Here is a 20,850-nt window from a genome sequence, read left to right as displayed (position 1 = left end):
GTTTGCACAGGATTTGTATTTAAAATATTGTTGGATGTTGTACTATATTTCTATTTTAATTTCTAGACCTTCATCTCATTTGTACGATCAGTTTAATACAACAATACAATACAGATTTTGTGTAACTGTACGGCAGAAATAGATACATTGACGGCAAGGTTTATTAAAACATCAAAACCAAAACTTCCGGGAGCATGTTTTTGGTCAATAATTTACCCACATATTTCTCACTTTCAATAACACAATATAACATCTTGTCTTTAGATGAGCGTTGCTTTTTTTCAGTGCATGAGAGTTTAATACTCTGTTGCATCACAATAACACTGACAAGAAAGCCACTGTTAGTATACTGACATAATTATATATATATATATATATATATATATATATATATAGGAATATATAGTATATACGCATCCACTGGCTATGTACTGTATGTATGACATTATTTGCATTTCATGCAGAGGGTTTAGTAGAAACGCACACACAAAGTCCAAGTATTTAAAAACTCACCATAAACCAACATCAAAGATGTCTTCCTAGCAGCATTTCATCTTTAAATTCACATTTTCACAGTAATGAGACGGATCATAAAATACATGAAATCTTGCAATACAAAACTATACATGAAGCTCACGATAACCTAACCCAACCGAACGCCAAAGTTACAATTCAGTGAGCAACTGAACATGAATGGGAGCAAGCAGAACAGTAGTAGTGGACATGCAGGCTATTTGGTTGTGTTACATAGGTCTGGATTCACAATTACGCTCGTCCTGTGTTTAGAAATGCACTTTACGTCGACAGCTCGCCGGTCCCCTCCTCCTCACCATCTCCATGGTTGGCACGGATTTCCACCAGCGTACGAGCGAAATGGGACCAGTCCTCACTATGGGGCACGGCCATCTGCAGGCAACAGATGAGCGATTTAGAGAACTTGCGTCAAAAATCCGACCACCCCCAATCCCCTCCAAAACCACCACATCAAGTGCAAAGCTACGCATTACATGCGCTGTCACAGTATGGGAGAGGAAAGAGATCACCGCACATTGTGATTTAGAGACAGAACAATAAAGCTGCTTGTTTGGCCTTTGAGTGCTGAATATTTATCGTGTCAGCTCTCAGGAAGGGGAAGATGGGGACTCGGGGCGGCTGGGTGACGATGTGGGATCGCTTTCTGCTGTCAGAATCAGATTTAGATGAGAAAAGACGGCTGCCTGCCGCCCAGGCAGAGAGAGAGAGAGAGAGAGAGAGAAAGAGAGAGAAAGAGGGAGAGATCTACAGGGTATAATTAAACAGGAATAGAGAGGTGGGTGGAAATGACAGCCACTTCCAAACCAAAGACCAAATCAAACTCTTATATAGTTCAGCAGGGGGTCTTAAGGGGCGTGCATCGATAAATGACCTTGTAACTGCAATAGATGATCGGAAACATGTATATAAAGTGTATACTCTAAATACAAAATGTATACTAGCACTGCACTGGAAAAGGACAAAACCTTTAAAGTCTTTCGCATGTAGATTGAACTTAAATTGTTAAGTTTGTGCTAATTAAAATACGGAATTCTCTGAATATAAAAATAAAGCTGATGTTCTTCTAAAACCTTGTATCTTTATATTTTCTAAATGTTATTATTATTATTACTAGTTACTCTTTATGTTTGTCACTGGGGTCTGCAAATATCTAACCAATAAAACTTTCTAAAAGTGCTTGTCAACTTGACAAGCACCGACAAGTATTTAATAATTAAAAACATACAGTTTTTTCATTTAGATAATGTAAAAAGTTAAATTCAAATATTTTTGTTCATAGCCATAATTGTATATGATGTCATAATCCCTTTATTTTTTAAGTACTAACAACATTAGGTCAACATTAGCTACACAATCTGATTATATGTCATTATGTGATGCATTGTATCCGGTTTCATCAGACACACACGCTGGCCTGAAGTTCACTTCCGGTCTGTGTTTGGTTATAATATAACAATTTTAATTTCATTTATATTATAATTAATCCATATTAGTAATTGATGGTATAATAAATATAATAAATTAAATTAAAACTACTCAACAGTTATTGATTCTTTGCAGAGGTCAACTGGAAGTTACGTTTGGGTCACATAACATTTGCTTTTGTTGTTGTCACTGAACAGTCTATAGTATGAGTATGAGAGTATGCAAAATTTAGCTTTGTTATAGGGGTGACCTGTGGTTTAAAAACAAAACATACTTCTACTGTTAACCACCCAAAAATGACATTTGAACCATGTGTGCGATATGACTCATGCATAGTAGAAACATGCTGCGGTGATCCAAAGCAAATATTTAACAAACTCTTCTAAATATAAAGCAGGCAGGATCCAGTAGTGGCGGCCCGCCGGCCCTGTTACGTTTTTTGTCAAAGTTTACGGGAGGCCTTTTGTAAATAAACTCCAAAAAAAAGCAGCCTTCAACTTTCCTTCACTTCATTTTATTGATGACCCACCATTATCATCAGCCCAAGGAGCCCACAAGCTCGACCGCCCTACTCTCAATTACCACAACACACCGCGCTAAGATTAGCTCTGCCCCACACGCGCAGCGAAACCCGGAGACAGAAAAGAACAGGGTGAACAGGGAGTCCTGGTGGTTTGCCGCTCTGTGGCGGTGGTTAAGTCATGTGGAAGCCGTCTTAAAATAAAGATTTAAAATAAAAATTGCGAACAACAACAAGCTCGCCGCGCAGTGAAACCGGGAAGCAAGCAAACCCTGTATGTCAAGATCAATTTTTCATTTCTTTCGTTCTGCATGTATTCTGTTTAGAACTGGTTTGCATTGATGACCTTTTTGCTGTACATCTTGATACAAACCAGTGCGAATAATAAAAATAATTTTGCACGTTGCGATAATGAATTACTGACACAACAAAACTGATAGGTTCATACCTCTCCAACGTCGTAAATCCAGACACGCCCCTCTGAATCTCCCACAGCGACTTCCTTTCCCCCAGACGCCCATCTGACGCGATTGAGCGCAGGAGCGCCCTCTATAGTCACACTAGCAGTGGGCACCTGCACACAACATCAAAACACACAGAGCTACATGCATTAAATGTTCGCTTCAAACCTGAACACGTTTCTTTCTTCTAGGAAACACAAAAGAAGATATTTTGAGGAACGTTGCTAACCAAACCACATTGTCCGCTGCTGACTTCCATTGTATGGACTCAAACCACCTCTCTAAATATCTTCTATCGTGTTTCACAGAAGTACATTAAGGATATGAGGTAGAAAGAAAGAATGTCAGGATTTTTATTACTGGGTGAACTGTTCCTTTAAGGGAGCTCTAAGTTAGGCTTCATTCAGGTTTTTACTTGTATTAGGTGTTTCTCTTAACATTCTTTAGGAGCAATGAAAGTAGAACAATGGTTGGCATGCAGAAAGAGTAAAGGGCTATAAAATGAATGTGGATGGCATAGCTCAGATAATTTGGTTTTGGAAGAATGCAGTGAGAAATGTAGGTTCATACTGATATATCTTTCATATCTGAAGATTTATAACCACTCAGTGAAGCTCAAATTAAAGAAGCAAAAATATAAAAACAGTAAACACTGCTCAAGAATTGAGATAATAAATATTAAATAATCGTATAAATGTGAAGACAACCTCAAAACATCGTCACAGTATTAACTCTTTTTGAATATTATTTATATGTAATCATAAACATACAGTAGCACTTTTACGATTATGAGAAGTCAAAGCTAAGCTCAGGAACAGGAAGTACATCACACTTCCTCAACTTGAGCTCTAAATCCACAGGCCCGCTGAAAAAGATTGTGAGGCCTTTTAATGATTTCATAAATCACCATGCAAACTAGCACTACACACATTAAAGCCGAACACAGGCCGTGTGGCGCGCGTGTGCCCTCGTGCGTGAGGGTGATTTCTGCCTATTACTTATGACAGCTGAGACCGGCCTGACATATGTTGTCAGCAGAGATGGAAGCTGTACGCTGGCTAATACAAAAGCTTCCTCGCTTCAGAACAGGCTAACCACAGCCTGAGAGCTATTAGTGAGCAGCTTCCTCCAAGAGTCAACTGCAAGGTTAAATTGGCTGCAAGCTTCTTTTTGCGTAAATTGGAACCAGGCGAAGCCACGGTCTGTTAATGCCGTTATGGGTGAATTTCTTTATAAGTTGACAATAGAGAACTGTTGGCTGTTTTCTGCCTGCTAATCTTTGCACGTTTGCGCATGTGTGTGCATGTGTGTGCATGTGTGGGTATGCGTGTCATGCATTATTTATAAAGGGGTAGTTCTCCCAGAAATATAAATCCTGTCATTATTTATTCAACCTCATGTTGTTTAAAACCTGTATATGACTCTTTCTTCTGTGGAACACAAAAGCTATTTTGAGAAATGTTTCAGTGGTTTTGTGTCCAAACAATAGAAGCCAATGGGGGCCTATGTTGTTTTGTTACCAACTTTCTCTAAAATATCTTCTTTTGTGTTCTGCAGAAGAAAGAAAGTCATACAGGTTTGAAATGACACGAGGGTGAATAGACAATGAAAGAATTTGTATTGTTGGTTGACCTGTCCCTTGAAGACAACATAGTCACTCTGTCTCTGTTCTTAACAAACAGCAAGCTGCAGATCGGAACATGCGGGGGAAAATTTTCTTTTTACATTTCTTTGTTCTGTTGAACACAAAAGAAGATATTTTGAAGTACTTAGGAAAGCAAACTGGGAGCTTTGAATATGCTATTGTAATTGACTATGCTAGTCAATGGTGACCAAGTATTATTTGGTTACGAAAGCATTTTTCTTTACACCTTTCTCTGATTCTTTAGAAACGTATTTCTGTCATGACAACTCTTGGAGTGTTTAGCATGGTAGTGTGCATGACATGCATTGTATTTGGTCTTGGCTGAATAGATCAGCTACTCTGCTGCTACTGCGGTGGAGCCAGTAAGGAGACTTGCTACTGCCAATATATCCACAGCTTACGTGGTCCTTGTAGCAGATCTATACATGTGGAACTGGGGAAGGAGGAGGGTTCTGAAAAGCGTTACTCTGCTGCAACAATCACTAGCTGAGATTTAAATGTAGAGCTGCAAGCTCATTGGCTGCTGATATGGATGGAACCAATCACTTCAACGTGCAATAGTTATTATTTCGGATAGGTTTAAACTTTAAGACTGCGCCATCTAGAGTTTCATGGCAGAACTATTCATGCAGATTTGAGGGTGAGTAAATAATGACTGAATTTTATTTTTTGGGTGAACTGTACTTTTAAGGGAATGTGAAAGTCTGGCTGGGGGGTCCCTGGGTGTATAACAGTTAAACCCCCTGATGTTAAGAATTTACAAGCAGCGAGCTGTTTATTGGGTGTGCTTTAGCAAACACCCAGCGTATAATGGCAGATCTCAGATCAGTATGTAATTAAAGTGGGTGTGTATTCCTCAGTGGACAGCCAGTGTCAATCAGCGCAGATCTCATTTCACACAAGAGAGATGTAACACCAAACAGCCCTCATGGCCTTAGGGGCACGTCACCCATTGCAGGCTGATGTATTGTGTGAATGGTCCGTGTTGCACTAAGTCAACTGTCAAAGATGAAACAACATCAAGGCAAGTCATGTACGCTGACAGACCATTATCAGTGACATGCGCTGTTTGATGTAATGTCTGTCAGTCAATATGACCCCAATGTCTATCTTTCTGATAGAAAGATATATAGACATAATGTCAACTTAGTTCTATCCCTTTAATAAAGCCAAACTGGATTTTAAACCCCTCCCGTCGTCTATTCTTACAGTATATTGTCCATTTATTCTGGTGGTGCTAAAAAGTTGGCCTCAGATGACCAGTCTAAACACTTTACAAGGCCCGCGGCCCATGGGAACTCAACAACTCTGGAATGATGGCTAGCTCAGAATCCGCACACATCGTAGTAATTCTCCTGAACCCTCACAAACTGTGCGTGTGAGCTGATTTAGGGGCGGCCCGCTGGGAGACGCCCACACAAAAAAGAGCCTGTTGTTGTTTTGATTCATCTCTGGCTTGGCGTGATCCCGGGAAACAAGTCTGAGAGTGTTTCCTCACCTCAGTGTCCTTGTTCAAGTTCCACAGATCCAGACGACCCATACCGTCCACGGCGGCGAAGAGCGAGGGGTGCACGGGCGACCACATCACGTCGTAGACGTAGTCGGAATTGTCCTCAAAAGAGTAGAGTGGCTTGTTTTGCTGTGGGACACACAAAGAAGAACTGAGGCGAGTATAAAAAGTGAACTAGAAGGCAACAGGGACCAAAGGAGAAGGTAATGAGGTTGAAAGAAGATGGGCGGAGGGCGAGAGAGGGAGAGAGAGAATGAGAGAGTGGCATAGGCGGTAGACTGAGTGGCGCTGCTGCGGCCCTGAGGCCTGTCTGGGATCAGCCTAATTAGAACCTTTGCACATTCAAGCAGTGTCATAAAAAAACACTAGATGAAAGTCTCGTGAAGGTGTACTGTAACCTTAGTGTAACAGCTGTCTGTGGCATACAGGCGAGGAAGAATAAAGGAATGAGAAAAAGAGATAGAGCGAGAGTATAGAGCCAGAGGTAGGGTAGAGCGACAAAGTTCCTGAGAATGCTGGATGCATTCCGAACAGGTACAAGGCAGACAGATGGGCGGGAGCAATGCAGACCACAGCACACTAATGAGCCACAGAGAGACAGAGAGAGAGAGAGAGAGAGAGAGAGATAGAGAGAGGGAGGAATGTGCATTGAGACACTTGAACACACCAAAAGACACATGCTGTGCGCTTGCTTTTACTGTTTTTTATATGTAATATTATATTTAACTTTTAGTATTTAAAAAAAACTCCAGACAATTAAATTTTCATTAATATTTTTTATATTTAAAGTTTTTTGCCTTTATGTGATAGACAGTGATTTTTAGTAAGGACAGGAAGTGAAGTGGATGAGAGAGAGGGGATGGGGGAACCACGAGGCAGATTCGAACTCTGGTCGCCGGGGACACACCGGCGCCATATATCGGAGCACGAACCACTCGACCATCGGCTCCGACCAGACAATTTAATGAAATGTCATTTTTTTTAATAGTATATATATTTTCTCTATAGACATTGGGTCAAAAACGAACAGTAACTTCAGGCGACCCGAGTTCTAATCCTGACTCATGGTCTTTTTCCGGCTCCTGTACCCATCTCATCCCATAATTTCCTGTCTCTCTCTTTCCACTGTCCTATCAAAGTTAAAGGCTATGAAGGTAAAAAATAAAAAAAACAGAACAGAACTTACTAGCGATGTTCTCCGTTAATACTTTATTACACTATAATATACAGTAAGTATAATATACAGCAAATATAAACACTGAATAATATATATATATATTGAAACACAGGGCTGTTTGATTGAAGAGGTTGTAGAGATACTGGATAAGTAGGTATTTGAGAGAGAGAATATAAAGAATTAAAAAATCTACCAAAAGTTCATAGGGGTCCCTTATTAGAATTAAGAAATGATAGGTCTTATCTAATTTTATCCCAATTTTTCTTTATTACAAGACATCAATATAAAATATGAGTTTGATAAGCCTTACTGGGAGTAATGATCAGTGCGCATACTTCAATACATCCATTAACAATCCATTACTTATCCAAATCATCTGCGGCAACTGTATTATTCAACCAAAATACCATCCTAGAGTGATGTATTGTTTTTCTGAAAACAAAAATAACACAAGTACTGTAGCTCTCACCAAACGCATGGCATTGTCTGCAAAATGTCCACCAATCCGATATCCACATGAACAGTGTTTACCATTGCACAATGCATTATGTATTGCTATTCTGTAACATGATGATCAAACCAGCACAGGCCCAATTACAACAAGGACTGATCTCATCAGTACATCTGACCCACGAGATCCAAATCCTGAAGGCGCCAGTGCTGATTCTACTCTCCCCGAGGACTATAGATCAGTTTGCAAAATATTTTCCTCTCTCTAACGGTGCGTGATGTGCACGTTCCTCACCCTGCAGAGTGGTGAACCCTTTCATTCGATAACCCTTCTGACGTCTCTGAAAAGATTTCCACATGGAAATTAGCATTTGTATGTATTTCTTCTCCTGCAGCTAATGTATCTGTATGTACCGTTACTGGTCTCTGTGCCATTCAGATGTCTCATCCCCATCACAGTCTAGCGTTTAAAACGCTACATAGAAACATAAGGGACTTGACTAAAGGCACTCAAGGACGGTATGGAAGGTATTTTGAGCAGGGAAATAGACTGATGGTAAGCAAATTCATGTTGTTTCTTTTCCGTTTTATAAAAGGACAAATAAAGGACTACACTAGAACTAGAACTCTCCACAACATCCAGATAAATGTTTCTATTTCATTATATAATTAAAAAGTGCATTACGGATTTCTACAAGACACAAGAAAATACTATCGTGTTTAAATTCTACCTCGTCAGTGACTAAAAATAGCCCATCAGGTCAAATTTTAAACTCACATTGCATACGACTGATACCGTGCCGAGGCTCCCAGGGTGCTTTGCTCCAAGCTAAGGTGTGCCCAGAACCGCACGCGAGAGACGGAGACAGGCCCGCATTCCTGCGGCTCTCCTCAAAGGGTCAGGAATTCCCCCCGTCCCCAAAAAATAACACAGGCACATCCATAACATCCCAGGAATGTTTTAATATCTGTCAGAATGCACAGCGCATAAAATTTGTGAAGAAAATGCAAGAGCCCAACTTTTTGTGACAGGGCGGTATGTTGCGGTTTCGCAAAGCCCTGTGTACAATGTAAGGCCGTGCATAGATAGTGTTAGAGCATGATATGTATATTGCATACTAGGGTCATCATTCAGACGGCTCGAGGCGGTAGAAATGCCACTTCCTTGTTAAATGACCCGTGTCCACCCTCTTCTGTCGTTGTTTATTTTCTGACTCATTACTGCATTTGAACTCCTTGTTATCTCCTTTGAACTATTTATGTCTATTTATGGCGAAGGAAATTGCGTCATTCTTCACTTAACCTTCATGGTGTTTTAAACCAACATGCTGTTATTTTTTCTATTGAACCAAAAAGACAATTTCACGTTCCTGTTTTACATACAACGATCGCAGTGATCATATACTGATTAGGGTTGCACGATGTACAAGTGCTACTGTAGCATTGTGATGCTAAAGGTGCGTTCAGACTGTGTCGCTGTGTGTTGCTAGTCTCTTGTTGCGAGGACGTTGGAAGGTGTTCCTAGCTTTGGTTGCTCTAGTAACATTTATAAACAAGCCCAAGCCCTGATGACATGAGCTCCGCTGCTTTAGGCCTGATTCAGATTTCGTGACTAAAACTGCGCAGAAAACGTGAGCTGCAGTGCGTTCTCCTTTTTTTCCGAAACGCATGGATCTCCTGGCGTCTGGCGTCGCTAAGCAACTATGGGCCACGGTTGACGAGGAGCTGTTAAGCCATTGAGACAAGGAGGTATAAACAAAGGATATATAGACTATACGCACTGATAATACCTTGCAACAACTCTTCTACTAGATTAAGTTATGCTGTGATCATCTGTGTCTCCATTTTCATTGAGCTTGTCTATATTGGCTGGTTGGTTCTTGTCACATGACTTGCGGTGCGCTTGCAGCTTTCTGAAAAGTTGAGTTTTTTCATCTCGACCCGGCGCCGACACTCATGAAAAAAAGAGCGCGTCGTCCCTAAATTTCCGCGCGGCTGCCGCGCGTCTACATTTAAAATAACGAATATGATCGTGGAAAAGACGCAAAATGTGAATCGGGCCTTACTCATTGGTAGTCGTCCCGCAAGTCGATCATCATTTGCATAAAGTTGAGCCAATCTCAATTTTGACTCGCCCATTTCATGTCGTCAACGTTCACTGTCGCTCGTGTATGGCCGAAAGTCACCGGCTCACAAGGAAATGAATGACATCATCTTGCATTGTGCTGAGGCGTAAAGCTTCAAAATACCTTTATTTTTTGAAACGCTACAATCGTAGTACCGTAAGCAATGTTGTTGCATATGTGCTGTCATGTTCAGTTAAACACTTACGTCTACCTTTTTTGCGGTGTTTCTGTCCTAAAAATCGTGTTTTGAATGACTCGGCCGAGATAATGATTCGGTGAGTCATTCATCAAGACGTGTGCGTCGTTCTTGAATAAATCAGCCATTTTGAACAAATTGGTTGAAGGATTCGCTGACTCTGTAAAAATTGCCGTAACCTACTGGCTGTTTTAGTTTCACATTTAAAGTAGGCCTAACATTTCCCTTTGTAAACATTGCTGTATAAATACAATTATTTCCTATGGGAACTAGTGTACTTTAGTATTTACTACAGTAAACTACTTAAAGTCAGAGACACTAGTGTTTTTGAATCTGACCATAGCAAATATTAAAGAAAATATACTACAGTATTTGCTACAATTGATCCAATTACTTTTGTTACTACAACTAAATATTCTAGTGCACAGTATAATACCTTTAACTAAAGTACAAAATGTTTCATTTAGATCTGTGTATTAAGCAAATCTGGTTTATTTTGTAGATTTCAAATATGAACATGGCGCAGCAACGTAATACTACTTGGTATCGAGATACTTCAGCTGGTTAAGTATCGTAAGATATGTTTATAGTAGCGTGACAACCCTAATACCAAGTGAAGCTATGCAACAAATGTTTGTAAGGAACAGATTGAAATTCTAGAGATTATCTTGAGAAATGTTGTGGCGAGATCATGGCGTCGAATCTTTCAGAATCACATCTGTTCGTTGAACTGAACCAGTTTAAAAGAACGATTCTTTCAAGAATCCAACTGATCCATTTACAGTTTAACTCGCTAACTCAATGATCCGATTCTCAAGTTATCTGCTCAGCGGAAAGCAAGATTATCAGACAATCATGATTTAAAGGAGTACTTTTAAGCATCTTGACTTGAGTGTCTGGCAGGAAATTTCTCCTCCTCACATGTTGGAACGACGTGATGATGAGTTGCTGAGTATAATGTCAAAATTTTCATCTTTGGGTGAACTGTCCCTCTCTCCTCCCCAAACATTCTTTCTACAGCGTGTTCATCTTTTATTCATACTTGGCCTGCGCGCTTCGCTCACTGTGGGTAATGTGATCTGAGCCAGAATCTCCACACACACTGCAGAATGTGAGCACAACCATCTCCATACGCTTCCCGCCTCTTCAGTACATGTGGTTTGAACCCCAATCAAGCGACTCAATCATTCATCTCTGAACTTGCCGATTAAGGCAGAAAGCCACTGTCCGCTGGTCTCAAAGCTTGGGACTCCGGCTCCAAGTTCAGTCATTTAAGACAAACAAACTGGTCTATAAATACAGCCCTCATACTGACTACTCATTTACAAAGCAAAGATTTAGAGCCGAAATAACCATAGACATTGTGCATGGGGGGACATTTACATAGCCCCCAGCCCCAACCCAAAAAGTTTAAATGATCATTCCAAGAGCAGAAGTAAATTTTTCTGAAAATTATGACTTAATTAAATGCATTAGCAGAAAGAGAGGAATACATTTTGTGTAAAGGGACTACGTGCTTCTTTTTGAAATGTTAGTTTTGAAACTATTGGTCACACTTTCATTTTATTCAAATATCTTGCAAAGTGGTCTTAATAGGAAGAAAGTTGTGTGACAACGGGAGGAAGGATGTGGGCAAAAAAATATTTGTCATCTTATTAATTGAAGAAATTGTGTAATATCTTACAAAACTTATGTTAATTTTGATATGGTGTTTTCTGGATATTGAAAGAAAAAAGAAGTGTAAGTATTGTGTTTTATGGTTTATACACCGCCTTACCTTTGTGCTCCACAATTTCACAGTCCAGTCAAAAGACGAGGTGACAAACAGGTGAGAGAAATCGACGGGGCCCACGGCGCTGTGACAACTGATGCCTGTCACTGGCCCCTGATGGCCCTCAAACATCTCACAGATACCGGCTTTACTACGGTGCGACACAAAGAGAAATTCAAGACAAAGAGAAGTGCCTTTCAAGGGTTAACATGGACAGTCTGTGCATGTGCCATTCACCTGCCATGTCTTGATGCTGTATACACGGTTCCCTCCTCACTGCCAACTATATAATTATTGACGTCTCCAGTGGGGAATGCCATCCCAGTCACAGCCACCGGCTTTGACTTATTATATACCAGCTCCATGCTCTCCTATAATAAACACGCACGTATTGCCATCAGATACGAGACAATGGGAGCAAGCTGACCTTGGTACAGGTGTGACTGATGTTGTGTCAGCACTGACCTGAGGCTGTGACAGCATATCCAAACTCCACGAGCACATCCTGCCGTCTGTGGACACAGTGATCAGATTGTTGGCGTTCTGGGTGCCGACCACATTTACACAGTACACGGGGTGCTAGAACAAAAAAGGATTACACTATTATCAAATCTGAGGGATGCAAGAAAATGACAGTTTATGTGAAAGACAAAAATTGAGCAACATACTGTGTCACAGCTAAGAATGGGCCCTTAGTAAACACTACGAACTGAATGTCAGACACAATAACCTGGCCCGAGCATCTGCCCGTCTGCAAATACAGTCGATTGTGTAAATCCATTATGTCGTTATTGCCTTCAATTTGATTTTTGTTTTTTGCTTAACAATGGGCTCTTTGAAAGGGGTCGACGGAGTGGAGCGACGGCCGTCGGGACATAGGCTTTCATTATTGAGGGCACGGGAGTTTAAACCCTCAGCATGTATGGCATTCAGGGGCAGTGTGTGTGGTGACCAGAGACAATGAGGCTCTATGGACATCCATATCCAGGCTCAGCAACCAGGCTGTACTGTCTTTATTGCATGACAAGGAGTTACATGGGGCTCATTGAGCCAGACTGTGCTGACAGACTCAGTCTAGCCCTGGGTAGACGGGCGGTGGCCTTATGAACTGATCTAAGACTCAATGCTAAAGTCAGCAGTGAAGTGAAACTAAGGTCACAACATTACTTGTGTTGGGTATTACCTTACTCAAACTTTTTGGGTGAAAAAAGCTATTTTGAAAGTCCAGTGTGTAATGTTTTGGAGGATCTATTGACCTAAATGCAATATAATGTACATATTTATGTCTTCAGAGGTGTATAAAGACCTGAACTATTTTTGTCTACATACACAGGTCCTCTTACATGAAATTTACCATATTGTCCTAAACGGACAAATTGCATGTGACAAATTGCATGGCATACTGCATGTGAATAAAAATCAATTTATACATTTTACATTTAATGTAGATTTCATCCGTTTTGCCCAGCATTACTTCAGTCATCATTATCATTTTGCAGGAGAGTTTTGCTCTAGCGGGATCTGTTAGCTTCATCTCTCTTCGGCTACGTGAGCAAATCTGCAATCATTAAGTGCGTGAAACGTCCACAGTTCCATACTTCATATTTTCGGTTGAAAAAGTGCATCATCCGGGGGGAATTCTTTTTGAGAAGTTCAATGTCAACGCACTACTCACACTATGTATACTATAAAATGGCGTAGAATAGTGCATACGTGCACGATTTGGACACTTTTAGTGTGATATAATGTGACAAAGAGATACATCATTGTCAGATTATTTTTTCCATGTAGGTTTTATGCCGTCCAAACTGAGGCAGTAGTCAAACACGCTTTCTCTAGAGTTGCTTTCTCTGTATTTCATTACATTTGCATTCCGGCGGAAACCATCTGACAGTAACAATTTGGAAGCTCAACTTGTTTCAGTTTCCAAAACCAAAAAGTCTACAGAGTGCCTTTTTTTAACAAGGATAACTGTACTTGTAGTGAAGTCCTGGGGTCTTACTGTATGCGCCGCAGCAGACAGCGGGGTCCGCTGAACGGGTGTTCTTCTGTGGCTTCGGTTGTCCCACAGAACAATCTGCCCTGAGTACGTGCCACCAACCAACAGGTTCGGATGGAACCGTGCAAAACCCACCGACACCACTGGAGACTGAGGAAAAGAGAACGGAAAAAGATTTTTAGGAGAAAAAGATCAACGATAGATGGAGAAAGAAAAGGAGTAAAAGCTGTTAAGATCAGAATGAGAAGAAATACTACAAGGGTTTACGGTGGCATTTGAGTCAAGGCCAAAGTGTGATCGACTTCTAATAACCGTTGTAAAATATCCCCTCCTACTGTTGAGCCGCACGTTATATAACGGCAATTTTTTTTTTTGTGTATGCCTTTATCAGCACTCCTTTGCTTCGGTTATGAGATGTACTCACAAGAAAGATTTAATATTTTAGATGACCAATATGTAAAATGTGCTGTTTTTGCAATGTATGCAATGTGCTGACTTTTAAATGTATGATTTAATGCCAATTTCTGCTATGTTACAGCTTATAAAAAAAAACAAAAAAAAAAAATAAACAGACAACCATCAATTGCATATGATTTATATACAATTATACATTTGATCATATTATTATTATTATACATTTTAATGTGTTGATCGTGCTGATGAGAAGGTCGAGGAGGAAAGATTTCATCTTGAGATCTTGATAGAGGATTTTTTTGGGCACAGTACCAAACTATGCTTAGGATTGCGGGAGCAGCAGTTTTATATTTCAGCATCATAAACAGAGCGCAGTAGAGCGTGACGTCTGACCTTTTGTTGTGACAGCCACGGCCTTGAACTTCCCCTCTATCTTCACTTTTTTTAAGTTCTTGGTTCCTCTTCATTGACCGTCACAAGAAAAGCGCCTCACGCTTATAGTACATATTTTCACACAAACTACATATTGTGTCCTTCCTAAACGTTTTGGCAATTATCTCTGTAGACCAATTACTGTGAGAGACAACCGTATTTTGTTATACTGCCTTTTTTGGTGACAGAAGCACAAGGAGCATAGAGGCGTGTTTTCAGAGTTCCCTCCAGTCATCTGTAAAGCAAAGGGTACGACAGAGAGACTGTCTCCCGCATACATCTGCGGCCGCCCAGTCATGCACCCCGAGTTCATTTTAAAGTGACTGAAAAACAAACCAGGGAAAAAGAAAACACGCTTGTCTTTTCTTTCATTCGTTCCCCCTCTAAAAAAAATACAGCTTGCAAGAGGCTTCTGGTGGAGCCTCACGTGTGAGGTGGTTTTTTAAAAGGACTCAAAATAAACCAAGCTGAATGGGTAAAAATAAAGGCGGGTTGAGTTTATTTACACTCAGAACATGCAGACCGATCTTGTTTAACGTTTGAAGGCATTAAGACAAAAGTGTTTGATGGTTAGACTTGAGATTATTTGGGGACTCATTCATCTGACTGATTGGGTTATTGACAGACGCCTGACTGGGAAATATAATGAATGACTACAGTACTCTATGTAACTATAATATTGTACATTGACCTTTTAAATTTTTCCTAACAGTTAGTCTGACTCTGTGTGACTAGAATGTTGCTAATCTTAAACCAGTCTTATATGGTTTGCTTGATGGTTTTAGCTGGTTTACACTGATGTGTTCTTGATCTCTCAGTCAGATCAGATTGGAGCACATGTTGTCTAGCTGGTTGGTAAAATCTTTTTAGCAAAAAGTGTCCAAAACACATCTTAATCCATCACAACAAACCAGCGTATGAGACAAGCCAAGACCAGCAAAACATCGTAGGTGTATTTAAGATGCTAAACGATTGTGATACGAGTCAAAAATGGTTTAGATTGTAGAATGTTTTAAAAAACAGATTTAACCAGTCTAAAATGGCTTGCTTGCTGGTTTTAGCTGGTTTAAAATCGAATCTAAATCTAAAATCGAATCTTTCAGTCAGACAAGCTTGGAGCTCAGCTGCTAGCTGGTTAATAAACTGGTCTTGCAGACTGAGACCCCAAAACCCCTCTAAATCCATCAAAACACACCAACCTATGAGCCCAGCCAAGACCAGCAAACCATCTTAAGTCTGTTCAATATGTATAATGCTTATGATACAAGTAAAAAATCCAATGCTGTAGAATGCAGTGAAGAAAAAAACACTAATATACATCTTAAACTGGCCTAAAATGGTTTTGCTGGTTTAAATTAGTCTTGGATGATTTAATTGGTCTTTCAGTCAGACCAGGTTGGAGCTCAGCTGGTCTAGCTGGTTAATGAACTAGTGTTGCAGACTGAGAGGCCAAAACCCCTCTCAATGCATCAAAACAAACAAGCCTATGAGCCCTGCCAAGACCAGCAAACCATCTTAACTCTGTTTTATATGTACTGTTTAATGGTTATGATGCAATTAAAAAATCCAATGGTATAAAATGTAGTGAAGAAAAACACAAAAATACATTTTAAACTGGCCTAAAATGGTTTTGCTGGTTTTAATCTGATCTCAACTGGCTTAAATTGGTCTTGGATGATTTAAACTAGTCTATCAGTCAGACCAGGTTGGAGCTGAGCTAGATGGTTAACGAACTGGTCTTGCAGACTGAGAGGCCAAAACTCCTCTAAATCCATCAAACAGACTAACCTACGAGATCAACCAAGACCAACGAAGCATCTTAGATCTGTTTAATATGTTTAAGTGTAAGTAAAAAATCCAATGGTGTAGAATGTAGAAAAAACTCTTAAAAATATCTTAAACCACCCTAAGATGGTTTTGCTGGTCTAAGCTGGTTTAAACAGATCTTAATGGATTTCAGCTGATTTAAAATGAGTCAGGCCAGGTTGAAGCTCAGCTGATTTAGTTGGTTGCTTAGATGTTCTTGCAAAAAAACCTTAATGTATCAAAACAGACCTGCATATGAGAGCAGCCAAAACCAGCAAACCATCTTAGGTCTGTTTAATACGTTTAAGCTTGTTTCAATTATCGTCATCATATAATAAATCTACACTATAAATCTAGACAAAAATACAGACTACAGTATGATCATGATCAGACATAACCAGCTGTAATAATACAGTCGTTGGACATCAAAAGGCAACGTTTCAGCTAATAAATTGATTAGTATCTTTCAAGAGGTTGAAAAGTTTCACTTGTGGTTGATTAGTCTGATTGCCAGGATGGCTTGAAAATGATCTCTGTTGGGTGATTAATGATCAGTCAGTCCTGAACACTAACTGAGAACATTAATGCTTAAACGCTCGGCTATTTCAATCAGAGCCACTAGCCCGACCTCTGAACCAACTCTCTCTTTTTCTCTCTCCTCCAGTCATGTGTCAGAGACACGCTCCCCAGCCCAGCGCTTCATTACTGGGCTAATGAACGTGAGCTGGGGTCACCACAACAAGAGGGTCATAACTCCACTATGAAGCCATTAATCAAAGACTTAATGAAGTATTGTAACCTGAAACTTCAGCTCAGGAGAGACGTCCAGCCTTCAGCCAATCACGACCGTCTCTGACCTTCCGAACACTGCAGGACTCATCTTTTATCAGAGTGTGGTATCATCGCTGTGTCCTACAGCGACCTCAATATAGTCTATCTGCCTGCTTATCTGGCTTAAAGACACTAAAGCCAGTCGCATGTCGGATTAGAAGCACCACATGACATTTGGTACACATACGAGTGAAACAGACGAGTGAAAATACATAAAACAGAGATGTCATCATCAAGAGGCAAAATCTGGTTTTGTGATGTAAAATTGGTCAACCCAATAACGTGAATGTTGAAACATCAGTTTGATAACCATAAGTTTTTGCAATTATTTTTGGCATCCCTGTTTAAAGAACAAATTAAATGAATGGTTCCCATTACTATTATGAACCATTAGCTTTTCCCACTAAACCCATTATGAAATTCCTTTGGTAGTGTGTTTTGACCATTATTCCAATATTTTCCAATTTAATGGAGTTCTATTGGTTCCTGCCAGATAACATTCCACCAGAAGATTCCATCACATACCTGAAGACACCATTTGTTGTTTCCATTAAAACCAATACAATTCCCATTATACAGTAACTATTAAATTATTAGTCCTTCAAAATGAAAATTCTGTCATTATTTACATGCCCTCTTGGAGGTTCTTCTGCAGAACACAGAAGAAGATATTTTGAAAAATGTTGGTAACCAAACACTGTTGGTCCTCATTGACTTGCACTGGTTTTGAGTCCATACAATAGAAGTCAGCAAGAGACCAACGGTTTTTGGTTACCATCATTTTTCAAAAAGTCTTTTTTGTTCTGCCATACAGGTTTAAAATAACAACAGGTTGAGTAATTGATGACAGAATATTCAATTTGAAGATAAACTATTTCTTTAAATCCATTATGTTTTCTATTGTGTTTTGGGGAGCACTCTATTGTTTTTTACCCCAGGGATTGCTAGTGACAATTCTTGGAAAACCACTTTTACCATAATAAGATTATTTTGGCAGGGATGAAATTTGATTAACATTTCTTTTTGGATGTCAATAGTTGCCATATGTGCACATCATTTCAAAGTTTTGCTGTTTAAAATGCAACGTTGGTCAACACAGTAAAAGAACGGTAAGCGCTTTAGTAATACATAACATGTCACAGGCCAATCTCAGTGTCATTACTGTAACCACGTAAACACGGAGACCTCTTACGGCTTTACGAGGCACAGATAAATATGATAACCATTTGAACTCTCTTTAAAGTCATAATCTAAACATGGCAAAGGGTGCAAGACTCAAGGCATGACAAGGCTGTATATTCACACCATATGGAGAACACGGGTTAAGATCGGTCTCCTATCCATCTCCTATAGAGAGATCCTGAAACTGACTCCGTAGCTTTACTGTGGAGGCCTATAAACACCATGGTTCAAGCACTGTGAGCTCCATGCATCCCCTTGCTACTGGAATTAACTCAATTTGTCCCAATTGACTGTCTGACTGATTCCAAATGGGAAACTACAGGCAGTGGATCACAGTTCAGATTGCAATAAGACTGTCGAGAGAATGCATGTGGTATATTCATATACAGTCAAAAAAATAATGCCTTTTTCAGCTCTGTATGCTATTTCATAATTCTGGAAATGCAACTTGGAAATTCGGCCGATTAAATTCACTGACTGATATATTCCTGATTATTTCTCATTATAAGATCACCTTGCGGTCTGATAATTTTTAAATTGACCTAAAAACGATTTACTGCAGTTTATTGGGTGATAACAATATAGATGGGGAAATGTCCACCATCAGATAATCTACAGCACTAACTTTGTGAGGAGGGAACACTCCCTCCTTTGTTTCTCCCTTTTTGTGGGCCGAAAAGAAAAAAGTTGGAGGCATTTGTCAAAGAGGAGTGTGTAACAGACAGTACATTCACTGATGCCTCTCCTGAAGTACCACAATCATGTGGTTCTAGCAATGTTTATCAGCTCCAGATGCACTCTGGGTCCTCCACCATCATCCTGTGCTTTGCTCTTTTTTTCCAAACGGCACCCTGTAGATTTTGTCACTCTGCGGTTGCTGGCACAGGCCATGTAATACCATATCCCTGTTTCGTAAAATACTGGGAAAAGACAGTCGACGTGAGCCATTCTTTCTCGCTCTGTATCTGTTTTACCTCAGAGTAAAAAAACTGAATTCATAAGCAAATAAACAGGTAAACATTGTATTTTTGTTAAACGATTTTATATTATAATTTTATTTAATTATTACATCATTTTCGGTGAAATGTGAAAATACAAAAGAGATGCTTGGGAATGTCTGCGCTTCTCTCTTTCATGACCTGGCACTTACAAGGCAGATTTAAGTTATTATTTACTGAAAATATTATTTCTCTTCCTTGACACACACGTTGACCATTTAATTGAGAACACATTTTTGAAGATATAAAGGTGAATGTATTTTTTGTTTGATCTGCATTTAATACTGTATGTTTTATTACTGTTTGATTTTTTTTATGAACAACTGGCAAAATATTGCCATTTAGTATCTACTCCAATTCAAAGTTAATAAAGATCTGTTGTTTCTTGTTCAAATGTCACCTTAAACAAAGACAGTATTCATAATCAAATAGGTACAATTTTGTTTTTGTGTAAACATTTTATAGTATGACTTTATATAATTATTTCATAATTTGTGAAATACTTAAAGAGATCTCTTATGACCTGGCACTTACAAGTCATATTAAAGTTATTATTAATGGAAAATATTGTCTCTCTCTTCCTTGACACAAATGATGGCCATTTACTAGAGAATTTATGTTATGTATTAAATATTAAATATTTAAGGGTGAATATATGAATTGTTTCTTCAAAATATCTTCTTTTGTGTTCAGCAGAAGAAAGAAAGTCATACAGGCTTTATCTTCATTTCTGGGTTAACTATCACTCAGCCAGAAGCTTATACATTTTCACTAAACATATCCAAAAACTAAACCATAACATTCAATTGCCCTTGAATGTCATGAACTCATTTAGCACCAAAACGTCAACTTACATCATTCTCCTTCTGCTTACAATTTAACTGTCACCTTCAGGCTACAGTAACACTTATATGGGCATATATCATGTAAGCAGTGAACCCACAGTGGAGTGTAGATCCCTGAGCTGTTTTCAAGCCTTACTACAATCATCTCTATGAGCATGTGCAACTTCATCCACAAACATTATTTAAAGCAGGCCCATGTGAACACATACTGTATCCCTCTGTGCCAGCCCCTGTTCATAAGCCTCAGACATCCAGCAGGGGTTCACACAGCCTCATCCTGCGTAAAAAACATATCAATAAAATACAGGCGAGGCAGATGAGGCTTGACAGCATCGGTGAGCAGTTTTTTGGGGTGTTCCCTTGATGTGGCAAGAGGCAGCCCACTTTAAAAGGTCACGTGATGTTACTGGCGAGCTGTGCCTGCTGTGATGATGGGCCCAAAAGAACAGGAGAGAGAAGAGAGCCGGGTCAAGCCACACATAGCACGACCGAAACCACCTCAGAAATATTCTAAAAGCGTCTGGAAAC

General features: G+C 39.6%; 1 protein-coding gene across 3 annotated transcripts in view; it reads right to left on the bottom strand.

The window, feature by feature from the left end:
* Window positions 1-75: 75 nt before the first annotated feature.
* Window positions 76-20,850, bottom strand: part of LOC130415446 (cytoplasmic dynein 1 intermediate chain 1) — a 55,282-nt gene continuing 34,507 nt past the window's right edge. For all 3 annotated transcript variants that reach the window (XM_056741169.1, XM_056741168.1, XM_056741170.1), the window contains 7 exons: window positions 13,818-13,964; window positions 12,281-12,394; window positions 12,053-12,186; window positions 11,822-11,966; window positions 6,084-6,224; window positions 2,928-3,053; window positions 76-906 (listed from right to left, as the gene is read on the bottom strand). In XM_056741169.1, coding sequence (XP_056597147.1) covers window positions 796-906; window positions 2,928-3,053; window positions 6,084-6,224; window positions 11,822-11,966; window positions 12,053-12,186; window positions 12,281-12,394; window positions 13,818-13,964 — 918 coding nt within the window. In that variant the 3' untranslated portion in view covers window positions 76-795. The remainder of the gene's footprint in view (window positions 907-2,927; window positions 3,054-6,083; window positions 6,225-11,821; window positions 11,967-12,052; window positions 12,187-12,280; window positions 12,395-13,817; window positions 13,965-20,850) is intronic.

The sequence above is a fragment of the Triplophysa dalaica genome, chromosome 25, assembly GCF_015846415.1.
Source record: "Triplophysa dalaica isolate WHDGS20190420 chromosome 25, ASM1584641v1, whole genome shotgun sequence".
NCBI classification, from domain to species: domain Eukaryota; kingdom Metazoa; phylum Chordata; class Actinopteri; order Cypriniformes; family Nemacheilidae; genus Triplophysa; species Triplophysa dalaica.
This window is presented reverse-complemented; position numbering and strand designations above follow the sequence as displayed.